Source organism: Equus przewalskii, chromosome 6 (assembly GCF_037783145.1).
Source record: "Equus przewalskii isolate Varuska chromosome 6, EquPr2, whole genome shotgun sequence".
Taxonomy (NCBI): domain Eukaryota; kingdom Metazoa; phylum Chordata; class Mammalia; order Perissodactyla; family Equidae; genus Equus; species Equus przewalskii.
This window is the reverse complement of record NC_091836.1, coordinates 45,002,637-45,017,528: the sequence shown is the minus strand read 5'-3', so window position 1 is coordinate 45,017,528 and position 14,892 is coordinate 45,002,637. Positions and strand designations below refer to the sequence as shown.

General features: G+C 44.6%; 1 protein-coding gene across 7 annotated transcripts in view; it reads right to left on the bottom strand.

Annotated features, from left to right (window-relative positions):
- Positions 1-8,356: 8,356 nt before the first annotated feature.
- The window catches only part of LOC103543153 (adhesion G protein-coupled receptor E2-like), a 42,549-nt gene continuing 36,013 nt past the window's right edge, over positions 8,357-14,892 (bottom strand). For 4 of the 7 annotated variants that reach the window (XR_011541011.1, XM_070623542.1, XM_070623544.1 and 1 more), the window contains one exon: positions 8,357-11,564. Coding sequence is in view for 5 of the 7 variants with exons in the window: in XM_070623542.1 (XP_070479643.1) it covers positions 11,556-11,564 (9 nt within the window). In the remaining 2 variants the exon portion in view is untranslated. Of the gene's footprint in view, positions 11,565-11,620; positions 14,073-14,892 lie in introns of those variants that run through there. The other 3 variants (XR_011541012.1, XM_070623545.1, XM_070623543.1) reach the window with 2 other exon arrangements.

Here is a 14,892-nt window from a genome sequence, read left to right as displayed (position 1 = left end):
TTCAATGAGAATTTGCTTGGGTTGTCTCCTGCTTAGCTCTCCAGCTTCATATGCTACATAGTCACCATTATTCCAGCCACAAGGGATTTCTTTCAATTTTTAAAATTCACTGTGCCTCTTTGGAACAAAGGCTTTGCACATATTCTCTCTTCTTAAACATTATTTTGTCTTCCTTGATTCAAAAGCCTTCAGGTCTCAGCTCATGTATCAATTCTTCCAAGAAGCCTTCTCTGCCTCCTCAGAATAGGTCAGATTCTCGGGGTTTCACTCTGGTAGTCACTCTGCCTTTCCTGCACAGCATCTGTCAGAGTCATTTCACTCTTGTTTTTCACTATCTGGTTAATGTCTGTCTTCCCTCCTGATTTGAGCTCCAGCAGGCACCATGTTGCTTTTCCTTCCTATTGCACATGCATCATTGCACACAGGACCAGGCCTGTAGAAATACTCAGTATTTAATTGCTGCATGAATGATCAAATTAAATGATAAGAACTGCAGCTGCAGAAGAGGCAGGAACTGTCTGTTTGTCAATCTCTCTCCAGCGTCTAATATTCCCAAGTGCTCAAAATTGCCTACTGAGCAAATGAATGAACGAATGAACTACCTGACCATGATGGGGGTAAATATTGGAATAAACTATTGAGCAGTTTGTGGTCACTCTTTCTCTTGGGAATTTCAAGATAATCCTCTGCCTTAGTTATTGTTTTGTTATTAACCATCATGTCTACCTGTTAACACCCTAATATTTCCTTATTATCCAAGAGCTTTGTGTAGATCTTAGTTCCCAGACTGAAACAGATCTGGAATAAAATAGCAGCTCTACCAAGTGCTTTCTATGTGAACTTGGTCAAACTGATATCAACATTTTAATTCTATCCTTAATCTCTTGTCTACAAATGAGACAATTTTCTGAGTCTCGCCCAATCAGAACTAATTAATTGCTTCCATTTGAGGCTTTCAAGTGAATCGTGCTTTGGTGGGAGGGGGATGAACATCCCCCCACAGTAAATGTTGATTCGTCCAAGGATGCACAATGTAACTAAGCAGGAGCAAATGCAGCATCCCTGAGTACAGCTGATGTTGAACACGTAAGGGAGGGTCCCACAGATCTAAGAGGCCTAATTCTCATTGTTCCACAGGCCTGTCCCACTCGGGGCTTGCACTCATTCAGGAAGAACATAGCAATAATCCACGCCTTTCTGTTTAGGGGGATGCTAGCAGTACCTGTCCCTCATGTTCTTGAGTCAGCTCAGCCTCAGCAAGGCCATATCCTCATTCCTAGGAGCTGGTTCCCAGGAGTCCCTCAACCAAGTCAGAGCTGCCCTCACTCCAGAATCCCAGAAAACTGATTCTTCCACATCTATACTTTGAATGTATTTATTCTCTATTGCTGTTGGACCAAATTACCACAGACTTACTGCTGAACCCAACACACATTTATCTTACTGCTCTAGAAGTAGAAAGTCCCAAATCGGTCTTAGGAACCAAAATCAAGGTGTCATCAGAGCTGCGTTCCTACTGGAGATTCTAGGGGAATATCCGTTTCCTCACCTTTTCCAGCTTCTAGAGGCTGCCTGCATTTCTTGGCTAGGGGCCCCTTGATCCACTCCATCATCAAAGCCTGCAGTGTAGCATCTTCAGTCTCTCGGTCTCTCTCTCCTCTGCTTCTGTCACTCATCTCCTTCCCCCGTTCACCTTGCTGCCTCCTCCTTTCCCTTATAAAAACCCTAGGCATTAAATTGGCTCACCTGGATAACCTTCCCATCTCTGTTTCTCAACTTGGTCCATTTCCATGTAAAGTAACATATTCATAGGTTTCAGAGATGAGGATGAGGGCATCTTTGGAGGATCATTATTCTGTCTATTTATTGTACATAGGTTTGGTTTTCCTATTGTAGAGCCATCAACATCTGCCTCATGGTATAGATAATTGAACAAATATTTACCCCCCTCTCACCAGGCTAATCTTCCTCCTTCCCAGAGATGATATACATAGAGAATCAAAGAAACGTACACTTTCTGTGAGAAAAATGCAGCAATGACATCAGACAGCCAATGAAACCTTCTAAAATTCAAGAAATCTCATTACTTATATCTACTATCTATGGGTAAAGGACCAAGGAAATTTACTGGTTAATGTAATTTTATCTTCTACAGTTTCCTAAAATTTGGTGTCTCCATTGTGTGAAGATGTAAAAGTGTCTCCCTCTCGTTTGTCATCTCTGCCATGGCTTCCTGCAGTTTCATTCAAGGGAAACAAAATATTTTCTCTTGTTTTGAGGTCTGAACAATTTCCTGGAGTACAGTACTGACAGCTTTGAGTAAAGATAAGCAGGTGAAGTTGCCCATCTAAACACCAGAAATTACACTGAGCTTCCTGTATACTGAGGAATAAATAACCCACATTGCAGATGGAAAGAATAAGGGAACAAAAAGAATTTAATGCCTCTTCCTTTCTATCTTAGGTGAATAACTATAGATAATCTTTCCTGCATTTCATTCATTTCTCAGCTGCTGTCTTATATGACTCCATCTATGCAGAGGGATCAGGAAACACATTTAAAACAGGTGGATAATTTTTTGGAGCAGATTTAATTGCTGTTATCTTCTGTAACTTGGGGGTTAGGAAATGTAGGGAGATGGGACTTCTGAGAAAGACCAGGGTCTAGCAGAATGCAATCTGATACGGCCTTTTGATCTGACCCTAGAAAGCAACCCCATCTGGCAAGGAAATTCTGTGATTAAGGCCTTCCTAATTTGTTTTTCAAAGGAGACTTTAGATCATCTCTAAAATATTATCTTCCACGTGAATTGAAAAGATCTTTTGAACTGTTATTCTTTGAGCCATTAGGGGAAGATAAAGAAGACTTTGTAGTGTGTTTCCAGAAACTCATCGTCAGCAATGTGAATGGAGTCATGGTGGACATGCTCATGCCGATTCCTGTGAAATCTAGAACTTTTCTGTGCCCCACAGTATGCTCAGAAAGCACTCCACACAGAAAGGTCAGCTGAGGGCCAGTTCTTTGGTATCTTTGGGTTAAGCCCTTTTCTTAGCCTCTCCTTCCTACAAACACTCTTCCAGATGCTGAAAGTCTATGAGCAGGAAAACCAGCCTGAAGGTATTTTCAAACCAACAACATCCAAAAGATCGGGAATGTTCACACCATAGTCTGGATTTTTAAATTTCTTTGTTCTGTTTTCTATAGGTTTAATTATTCACTCCTTCAAAAGTATTAATTACTCACCATGTCCAAGGCAGAGATCAGGAGAGAATGGGCCCTCCTTCATGGTGCTTTCATGGGGAAGGAGGTGATTTTACAGCCAGAGTTGACACTGAGGCTAAAGATTCCTATAAACCAAGTCCTACAGCTAGACAATTGAAGTATGAACTATTTCACAGACTCTATCTCCTTTAATCCTTACGCAAAGCTGCAGATATTTTGAAAACTCAGATCATGATGTGTATACTTTAGGCTTTGTGGGCTAATGTAATAGTTAGGGTTCTCCAGAGAAATAGAACCAATAGGATACACAGAGACACACACAGACACACACAGATACATAAATGTGAAATATGAAAAGACTTATTATGAGGCATTGACTCACTTGATAATGGAGGCTGAGAAGTCCCACAGTCTGGCACTGGCCATCTGGGAACCCAGGAAAACCGGTGGTGTAGTTTGAAGGTCTAAGAGCCAGGGAGCCATAGATTAACATCAGGGCATGAAAGCCTGAGATCCAGCAGCACCGAGGGCAGGAGACTGATGTCTCAGCTCCAGCACTCAGCCTGAGTCAATTCAACTTCCTCCATCTTTTATTCTATGCAGACCCTCAGTAGATCGGGTGATGCCTATCCTCACGGGACAGGGCCATCTGCTTCACACAGTCCACAGACTCAAATGCTAAGCTCCTCTGGAAACACCTCACAGATACACCCTGAAATCACGCTTAACCAGCCATCTGAGCATCCTGCGCCCCAGGGAGGAGGACACAAAAATTAACCATCACAGCCAGATAGCTACAGCAACAGCTCAGCTCTGCCATTGTAGCATGAAAATGGCTATAGACGCTAAATTTAATGCTCATGGCTGTGTCTTCATAAAACTTTATCTATGGAGATATTATGGGTGTTCTGGGGAGCTCCTCATCTGACACCAATTTATTCATTCACTCTTCAAATATTCGGTGAGCACTTACTCTTTGGAAAGGCATCATGCTAAACTGAAAGAAACTAAAATTAACAAGGCAAGCGATACCGCCAGATCCCGGAGTCGTGAGGACCTGTGGATTGGTTAGCTTAGGCTTCCATAACAAAACCACAGACTGAGCAGCTTAATCAACAGAAATTATTTTCTCACCGGTCTGGAGACTGGGAAGGCCAAGAGCAAGGTTTGTCAGGGTGGGTTCTGGTGAGAGCTCTCTTCCTGGCTTGCAGATGGCCACCTTCTCACTGTGTCCTCGCATGGCCTTTTCGTCCAGCTCAAGCCTGATGAGACAGAGAAACGAAACTCTTTGATGTCTCTACTTACAAGAGCACTATGCTATGACTAGGGTGCCACTCTCATCTAACCCTAATTATCTCCCAAAGGGCCATCTCCAAGTCCCATCAGGGGATTGCATATTGGGCATCAGGGGTTAGGGCTTCAACACATGAATTTACAGGGCAGCACAAACATTCAGTCCACAACAGTCTGTAAGGTGGAAAACCAGGAGAAAGAGAAAATTAAGTATAGGAGATACTGTGGTCTAGGGACACACAGCCCTGTGGGGACACAGCAGAGGTGGAACCAGCCGTGGTTGGAGAGAGCTGGTGGAGAGAGCTCTCGGTCAAGTGAGGGCAGCGTTCCGAGATGTTTACAGTTTGGGAGGCAGATCTCAGCATTCGCCCTCATATCTTCGCCTTTACAATCTATCAAATATATTCTCCTTATTTATCAGGGGAATAACAATAATAATTTCCTTGTGGGTCATTTTTGAATGTTAACTGAAGAAAATAAAGATTAAGTTCTGGTAGGAAACCCAAAGACAAACAAGAATTAACCAGGACGAGTGAGCTTGGGGGTTCCCAGCTCATTTATCCAGAACTCTGTCAGTGATTTAGAAACAGCCATGAGACAGGCTCTGAAGTGGGGTTCCACTTCTCATGACAGGGCTCCAGTACATGACCACGCCCATCAAAGAGAGCAGGTGGGCAGGTTGAAGAGGTTTCTCCCTTCAGCTCTCCACGTTGGGGGTCTGCTGTGACAGCTCCCCTCACTGGTTGCCCCCTTTCCTGGTTCTGATGGTCACCGTGTGGATGAGGAAACAGGGACTCATTGAGGATTTAGCCCCTTGGTGGAGAACATAGAATCCAGACACAAGAAGTATATAACAAGAAGCTGTCGGACGCTAGCAGTTAAGGAGCCCATGTTCACGGAACCGGAAGTGTCTAGCTCAGGGACCATAAACTACAGACAGCAGGATCTGCAGACTTGGAGTCATTAAATCTCAGTGATGACTCAGAGATGCCAAGAGTCTGGGCACTTGGAACCCTAAGATTGTGCATGCAAGAGTGACGATCCCGGATGTGGAGTTCTCAGGGTAGGAGGGGTGGCCTAAGAAGTGAAATGGAGGAAGGGGGTATTGGGGAAGGAGTGGACAAAAGGAGTGAGTGGAGGGGCATTGGGGCTGCTTGGGGCTGCACGAACCTTGGAAGGACCCAGCTGGTCATCAGCGCTTCCTCTGGGGCATTCTGGTGTGGGAGTTCGAAAGACCGATAGTGAGATGAGGCCAGGGCCCTGGGAAGAAGTGCGTGGGAAATTGTGTGAATGAGGATGGGAAAGTTGGGAGTAGTGAGGTGACCTGATTGGAATTGGGTTGTGTTGGAAGAGACTGGTATTGGGGGACCTGGGGAGTCACTGGGGGGATGAGGAGAAAGTGAGGGTTACAGGTAGTTGGAGAGAGACTGCATCAGGGGTAACTGCAGGCACAGAGAGGGGCAGGGTAGGATGGGAGACACCAGGAGGGACAGAGGATACAGGGAGATGTGCAGGAATGGGGAGCTCAGAGGGCTTGGGGCTGTGGGACGGGGGCTGCGTAGGTCTGAGGCGGTACAGCAAATGGAGGAACAGGAGGGGTGGGGGTGATAAATTGGGAGGTCTGGGGGCCTGAGGGAAGTGAGGAGAGCTGCCTGGACTGGCAAAACTCAGGATATGCTGAAGATTATGGACACAGCAATCCGGGATGGACAGAGGTCCTATGGTTCTCAGGTGATTGGGACCACTGAGTATAAACAGGGTGGGTGACAGGGACAAGTATGAGAAACTGGAATGTGTGGTTGACAAAGAAGGGAGTGAAGTACAAGAATCCTGAAAGAATGAAAAGGAGTGAGGATTTAGAGAGGAATTAGAGTAACTTTGATATGGAGTGGAGTTTGGGAGGGAGACAGGAAGGCTTGAGGGGTCTGGCTACCTGATAGGGCTCAGGGGGCCAGGTGAGGGGCGGAGAGGCTGCTGCTGGAATGCAGATGAGGGAGAGCATGGAGAGAATGGGCAGGCTGGGCCAGCAAGACCAGGGAGAGAAGCAGCTGATGGGCATTTGAAGGAATCAGAGTGTTCCCACTGCTCTTTGGCAGCTGGGGGCAGGGTGATTCTGGGCTTCACAGAGGTGACTGAACTAGGAGCTTGGGATGGAGAATAAAATGGGACAATTAGGGGACAGGCAAGGGGTTTGGATAGGGTGGACGTGGCATATGTAGTTGGACTAGGGAGATAAAGGTAGGAGAACACAGTGATGGTTGCAGGACAGAGAAGGGGAAGGAGGTGGAGAAAAGGACTGAGAAGTGGTGAGAAGAGGGGGGAGCCTGGAGGAGCGAGGTGAAGAGACCAGTCTCAGGAGTTTCTCCAGAAAGAGGAGGAAGGAGAAGTTGTGCCCACACCTCTCTCTCTGCCCCCTCATCCATGGGTAGATGTGCCGTGTAATGCCTTCGAGCAACTGTTGTTGCGATAATGAATACAGCACTGACTCCTTCTTCGGAGAGAACACAGGATGGTTTTCTGATTTCAAAGCAATGCAGGAAAAACGCAGAACATTGGAAATGTTTGAAAAGCACAAAGACAAACTAAATGCCAGGAATCTCACAGTGAAAATATCATGGTTGACTTGATGTGCATGTTTCTCTCTGTCTCTCGCTCTCGTACTTTGACTTCCTGTCACCCACACTGAAGTGGGTAACACCCCCTGGGGCACACTTGGTTCTCATCCCCTCCAGGTTGTTCTGAGGCCAAAGAGCCTGGCGTGGAGCTGGTCCAGGAGGCTTCTGCTCATGTCGACTACCACTCACTCAAGCCACCACTCTGGGAGGGTGGAACCCTATGAGTGAGGTCAGTGTTCGCCAGCTCCAGGCACTCCTCTGATGGCGTCAGCCATCTTCTGCCACACATGATGTCCTCTGTCAGTTACATTTATCTTTACCCTGACTCTCAGGTTTTTTCACTTAGCATTATCCTAAGCAATCACCAATTTTCTTCTTCAATATACTTGAAATTAATCCGAGTTCATAAAAATTGAGAAAAGCTACATCTATATAACAACTAACATCTCAAGGATTATATCTTGGACAGAAGATTTTAAGGGTGCTCATTTCTTCCATAGCACTCACCTCCGTTTGTGCTGAGCTCCGTTCCTTTGTGCAATTGCTAACTCACACATGTCTCTCTCACCACATTTCTGCTCTAAGGAGTTAGAACTGTGTGTGTTTTGCGTCCCCACTGGGTATCGAGTGCCAAGCACATAGCACAGGGCCAGACTCATGGGAAGGGATCTATCACCATTTGCTAAGTGACCAAATAGATTATTTACACATCAAACAACTCTGTAAGCAAAGTAGCTTTTACACCCACTTTAGGGTGAAGAAAATGAGGCTTAAGGATAGGAACTAGTTTGTCCATGTTCACGCAGCCAGCACGTAGCAGAGCCAGGATGTGTCCCCATTGTAGAGAGACTGCAGATAAACACAAATGCTCAAAAATGCTGCTACCCAGAGACAATGCCTGAAAGGAGGGTTGACAGGAAATGAAGTTGGACAGTCTGCGTGGAGTGGTACTGGAAGCAATCTGCATGCTGGGAAAGGAGGAGTTTGGGGTTTATGCCATCTGCCTTACAAAGCTATCTGGAGCTTTCAGACAGGAAAGTGATTTATCCTTCTGAGGATTGTTGTCTTTACGGAGAGAGACGAGTGAAATAAAGAGACTGGAAAATGGTAATCTGTGTTCCTATTCCCACACCCAGAGATGACGCCATCCTCTAGGGTGAGAATCAGAAAAGTCAGGGTTTGAGCATCACCAGCCACAGACAGAAGTAATTATTCACCTACATGGCTTTGTTGCTTTCTTTTTAATAATTTTTGTGTTTGATGTTTTTATTTTTCACTGTACAAAAAATTCAAAAATTGCTTCTTGGTTAAATCATTTAAACACCACAGAAGTCTATAAATTGAAAGTTTCTCCTCACATCCCATTTCTGACCCATCTCTCCCTGCAGACACACACAGTCATTCTTTCTACAGTTCCGTCCTGTTTACAGTTTATATCTGTCCTTCTAGTCATTGTTTTTATGCATGTACACACATATCCCTCTGAGTCAGGGACTAATGTTCAGGATGTGGTGCTCATAATGGAAGGAGATGATCCTTCACATACTACACCAGAGGTCAGCAAGCCTTCTGTAAGGGCCCAGACAGGAAATATTTTCAGCTTTGTGAGCCATCCAGTCTCTGTCACAATGTCAACTCTGTGGTTGTAGCAAAAGCAGCCACGGACAGTAGACAAACAGCTGGATGTGGCTGGGTGCTCCTTAACTGCTGGCATCCGACAGCTTCTGGTTATATACTTCTTGTGTCTGGATTCTATGTTCTCCACCAAGGGGCTAAATCCTCAATGAGTCCCTGTTTCCTCATCCACACGGTGACCATCAGAACCAGGAAAGGGGGCAACCAGTGAGGGGAGCTGTCACAGCAGACCCCCAACGTGGAGAGCTGAAGGGAGAAACCTCTTCAACCTGCCCACCTGCTCTCTTTGATGGGCGTGGTCATGTACTGGAGCCCTGTCATAAGAAGTGGAACCCCACTTCAGAGCCTGTCTCATGGCTGTTTCTAAATCACTGACAGAGTTCTGGATAAATGAGCTGGGAACCCTCAAGCTCACTCGTCCTGGTTAATTCTTGTTTGTCTTTGGGTTTCCTACCAGAGCTTAATCTTTATTTTCTCAGTTAACATTCAAAAATGACCCACAAGGAAATTATTATTGTTATTCCCCTGATAAATAAGGAGAATATATTTGATAGATTGTAAAGGCGAAGATATGAGGGTGAATGCTGAGATCTGCCTCCCAAACTGTAAACGTCTCAGAATGCTGCCCTCAGTTGACTGAGAGCTCTCTCCCACCTGCCCACTCCAACCACAGCTTGTTACACTTCTGCCGTGTCCCCACAGGGCTGTGTGTCCTTAGACCACAGTATCTCCTATACTGCATGTTCTTTCTCCTGTTTTCCATCTTGCAGACTGTTGTGGACTGAATGTTTGTGCTGCCCTGTAAATTCATGTGTTGAAGCCCTAACCCCTGATGCCCTAATACGCAATCCCCTGATGGGACTTGGAGATGGCCCTTTGGGAGATAATTAGGGTTAGATGAGAGTGGCACCCTCATCATAGCATAGTGCTCTTGTAAGTAGAGACATCAAAGAGTTTCGTTTCTCTGTCTCTTCAGGCTTGAGCTGGACGAAAAGGCCATGCGAGGACACAGTGAGAAGGTGGCCATCTGCAAGCCAGGAAGAGAGCTCTCACCAGAACCCACCCTGACAAACCTTGCTCTTGGCCTTCCCAGTCTCCAGACCGGTGAGAAAATAATTTCTGTTGATTAAGCTGCTCAGTCTGTGGTTTTGTTATGGCAGCCTGAGCTGACCAATCCACAGGTCCTCACGACTCCGGGATCTGGGGATCTCGTCTGCCTTGTTAATTTTAGTTTCTTTCAGTTTAGCATGATGCCTTTCCAAAGAGTAAGTGCTCACTGAATATTTGAAGAGTGAATGAATAAATTGGTGTACGAGGAGCTCTGATGAATTTCCTAGGATGGGAGTCCGCAGCGACTCACGGGTTAAATTTGCCTCGCTGCCTGTTTCTGTGCAGCCCACAAACTAAGAATAGTCTTTACATTTTTACATTGCTGAGAAAAGTCAAAAGAAGAATGATATATCTTGTCACATGAACAGTGCATAAAATTCAAATTTGCTCTCCATGTGTAGTTTTATTAGAACACAGCCATGAGCATTCAATTTTGAGTGTCTATAGCCGTTTTCATGCTACAGTGGCAGAGTTGAGTTGTTTCTGTAGCTATCTGGCTGTGATGGTTAATTTTTGTGTCCTCCCTGGGGCGCAGGACGCCCAGATGGCTGGTTTAGTGTGATTTCAGGGTGTATCTGTGAGGTGTTTCCAGAGGAGAGTAGCGTTTGAGTCCATGGCCTGTGTGATGCAGATGGCCTTCTACCGTGAGGATGGGCATCACCCGAACCACTGAGGGTCTGCATAGAATAAAAGATGGAGGAAGTTGAATTGACTCAGGCTGAGTGCTGGAGCTGGGGCATCAGTTTCCTGCCCTTGGTGCTCCTGGCTCTCAGGCTTTCAGGCCCAGATGTTAATCTACTGCTCCCTGGTTCTTAGGCCTTCAAACTACACCACCGGCTTTCCTGGGTTCCAAGATGGCCAGTGGCAGACTGTGGGACTTCTCAGCCTCCATTATCAAGTGAGTCAATGCCTCATAATAATTCTTTTCATATTTCATATTTATGTGTTTGTGTGTGTGTGTGTATCCTATTGGTTCTATTTCTCTGGAGAACCCTGACTAATACACTGGCCCACAAAGCCTAAAATATACACATCATGATCTGAGCTTTCAATATATCTGAAGCTTTGTGTGAGGATGAATGGAGATGGAGTCTGTGAAATAGTTCATACTTCAATTGTCCAGCCGTAGGACTTGGTTTATAGGAATCTTTCAGCCACTGAGTCAAGTCCATGAAGGAGGGCCTGTTCTCTCCTGATCTCTGCCTTGGACATGGCGAGTAATCAATATTTTTGAATGAGTGAATAATTAAATTCATAGAAAACAGAACAAAAAAAATTTAAAAATCCAGACTATGGTGTGAACATTCCCGATCTTTTGGATGTTGTTGGTTTGAAAATACCTTCAGGCTGGTGTTCCTGCTCATAGAATTTTGGCATCTGGAAGAGTGTTTGTAGGAAGGAGAGGCTTCAGAAAAGGGCTTAACCCAAAGATACCAAAGAACTGGCCCTCAGCTGGCCTTTTCTGTGTGGAGTGCTTTCTGAGCATACTGTGGGGCACAGAAAAGTTCTAGATTTCACAGGAATCGAGCATGAGCATGTCCACCATGACTCCATTCACATTGCTGACACGATGGGTTTCTGGAAACACACTACAAAGTCTTCTTTATCTTCTCCTAATGGCTCAAAGAATAACAGTCCTGATTTTCCATGGGAGAAGAGGATATAGTTCAAAAGATCTTTTCAATTCACCTGGAGAGATAATATTTTAGAGATGATATATAAGACTATAGAAAGATAACAAAAGTTTGCTTTGGGAAAAAACTAATTTAAGATGTCTTTAATCACAGAATTTCCTTTCCAGATGCATTTCTCAGGGGAAGATCAAAAGGCCGTATCAGACTGCATTCTGCTAGACCCTGGTCTTTCTCAGAAGTCCCATCTCCCTACATTTCCTAATCCCCAAGTTACAGAAGATAACAGCAATTAAATCTGCTCCAAAATATAATCTATGTGTTTCCTTATCCTTCTGCTTCAGGATTTGTGAAATATTACTTTGTGCATGCAGTCATATAAGACAGAAGCTGAGAAATGCATGAAATGTGGGAAAGATTACCTATAGTTATTCACCTAAGATAGAAAGGAAAATGTATTAAATTATTTTCATTCCCTTATTCTTTCCATCTGCAATGTGAGTTATTTAATCCTGGATGCACAGGAACCTCAGTGTAATTTCTGAAAATTAGTTGGGAAACTCTCCTGCTTATCTTTACTCAAAAACTTTGTCAGTACTGTTCTCCAGGAAATTACTCAGGCCTCTGCAGAAGAGAAAATATTTTGTTTCCCTTGAATGAAACTGCAGGAAGCCATGGAAGAGATGACAAACGAGAGGGAGACACCTTTACATCTTTACACAATGGAGACACCAATTTTAGGAGATCACAGAAGGTAAAATTACATTAACCAATGGAATTTCTTGGTCTTTTGCCCATAGATAATACATATACATGATGATATTACTTGAATTTTGGAAGGCTTCATTAGCTATCTGATGCCATTGCTGCATTTCTCTCACAGAACGTGTACGTTTCTTTGATTCACTGTGTATATCAGCTCTGGGCAGGAGGGAAATTGGTGGGGTGAGAGGATGGTAAATATTTGTTCTAATATCTCTACTATGAGGGAAATTTTGATGGCTCTACAATAGGCAAGCTAAACCTATGTACAATAAGTATGGTAGAGAGAATAGTGATCCCCCAAAGATGCCCACATCCTCATCTCTGGATTTGTAAGTATGTTACTTTACATGAAAAAACAGATTTTGCCGAAATAATTATACTAAGAATCTTGAGATGGGAAGATTATCCAGGTGAGCCAATGTAATGCCTAGGGTTTTTATAAGGGAAAGGAGGAGGCAGCAGAGTCAAACAGGGGAAGGGGATCGAGTGAAAGAAGCAGAGGAGAGAGAGGCAGAGAGACTGAAGATGCTACACTGCAGGCTGTGATGATGGAGTGGATCAAGGGGCCCCTAGCCAAGAAATGCAGGCAGCCTCTAGAAGCTGGAAAAGGTGAGGAAACAGATATTCCCCCAGAATTTCCAGGAGGAACGCAGCTCTGATGACACCTTGATTTTGATTTCTATGACCAATTTGGGAGTTTCAACTTCTAGAGCAGTGAGATAAATTTGTGTTGGGTTCAGCAGTAAGTCTGTGGTAATTTGGTCCAACAGCAATAGAGAATAAATACATTCAAAGTATAGATGTGGAAGAATCAGTTTTCTGGGATTCTGGAGTGAGGGCAGCTCCGATTTGGTTGAGGGACTCCTGGGAACTAGCTCCCAGGGATGAGGATACGGCCTCGCTGAGGCTGAGCTGACTCAAGAACACGAGGGACAGGTACTGTTAGCATCCCTCTAAACAGAAAGGCGTGGATTACTTGCTATGTTCTTCCTGAATGAGTGCAAACCTCGAGTGAGACAGGCCTGTGGTACAGCGAGAATTGAGCCTCTCAGATCCGTGGGACCCTCCCTTACGTGTTCAACATCAGCTGTACTGAGGGATGCTGCATTCGCTCCTGCTCAGTTACATTGTGCATCCTTGGACGAATCAACATTTACTGTTGGGGGCATGTTCATCCCCCTCCCACCAAAGCACACTTCACTTGAAAGCCTCAAATGGAAGCAATTCATTAGTTCTGATTGGGCGAGAGTCTGAAAACTGTCTTATTTGTACATGAGAGATGCAGGGGGCAACTGAGGACTTAAAATGTTTCTCAGTTTGGCCAAGTTCAAATGGCAAGTACTTGGTGGAGCTGCTATTTCATTCCAGATCTGTTTCAGTCTGGGAACCAAGATCTACACAAAGCTCTTTGATCATAAAGAAATATTAGGGTGTTAACAGGTAGGCATGATGATTAATAACAAAACTATAACTAAGGCAGAGAATTATTTTGAAATTCCAAAGAGAAAGAGGCACCTTAAACTGATCAATAATTTAATCTAATATTCTACCTCCATCATGATGGAAGTTCATTCATTCATTCGTTCATTTGTTCAGTAAGTAACTTGGGAAGTGTTAGACGTGGAGAGAGATTGAAAACAAGACAGTTCCTGCCTCTTCTGCAGCTGCAGTTTCTTCGTTCATTAATGTGATCAGTCATGCAGCAATTATGCGTTGAGCATTTCTACAGGCCTGACCCTGTGTGAAATGCTGATGATACAATAGGAAGGAAAAGCAGCATGGTGCCTCCTGCAGCTCAGATCTAGAGGGAAGACAGATATTAACCAGATAGTGAAAAACCAGAATGAAATGACTCTGACAGATGCTCTGCAGGAAAGGCACAGTGGCTATCAGAGTGAAAAACCAGAGACTCTGACATATTCTGAGCAGGCAGAGAAGGCTTCTTGGAGGAATTGACACATGAGCTGAGATCTGAAGGCCTATATAGTTTTGAGTCAAGGAAGATGTAAGAGTGTTTCAAGAAGAGGGAATATATGCAATGCCTTTGTTCCAAAGAGGCACAGTGAATATAAAGAATTCAAAGAAATCCCATGTGGCTGGAATCATGGTGAGTATGTGGCAGACGAAGCTGGAGAGGTAATCAGGAGACAATCCAAGCAAATTCTCATTGATTATGGATTTGGGGTTTGATCCTACTAGTAATGAGTTTAACAAAGGAGTGACATGATTTTATTTGTGTTTTGAAAATATCTCTCAGGCGGCTATGTAAAGGATGCATTGGAAGGTGACAAGAGGAGAAAAAGGTGGTCAGTTGGGAGGATAGTGCAGTTGTTCCGGCAAGTGAAGATGGCAGCCTGCCCAAGGAGAGGGTGATGGTGATTGAGCCAGCTGGACATATTGGGGACAGATTGAGAAGATGAGAACAACAGGATTGGGGCCGGCCCAGTGGCATAGTGGTTAAGTTGGTGCAGTGGGCTTCACCAGCCTGGGGATTCACGGGTTCAGATTCTGGGGGCAGACCTACACACTCTCATCAAGCCAAGCTGTGGTGACATCCTACATAGGAGAACTAGAGGGACTTATGACTAGGATATACAACTATGTATTGGGGCTTTGGGGAG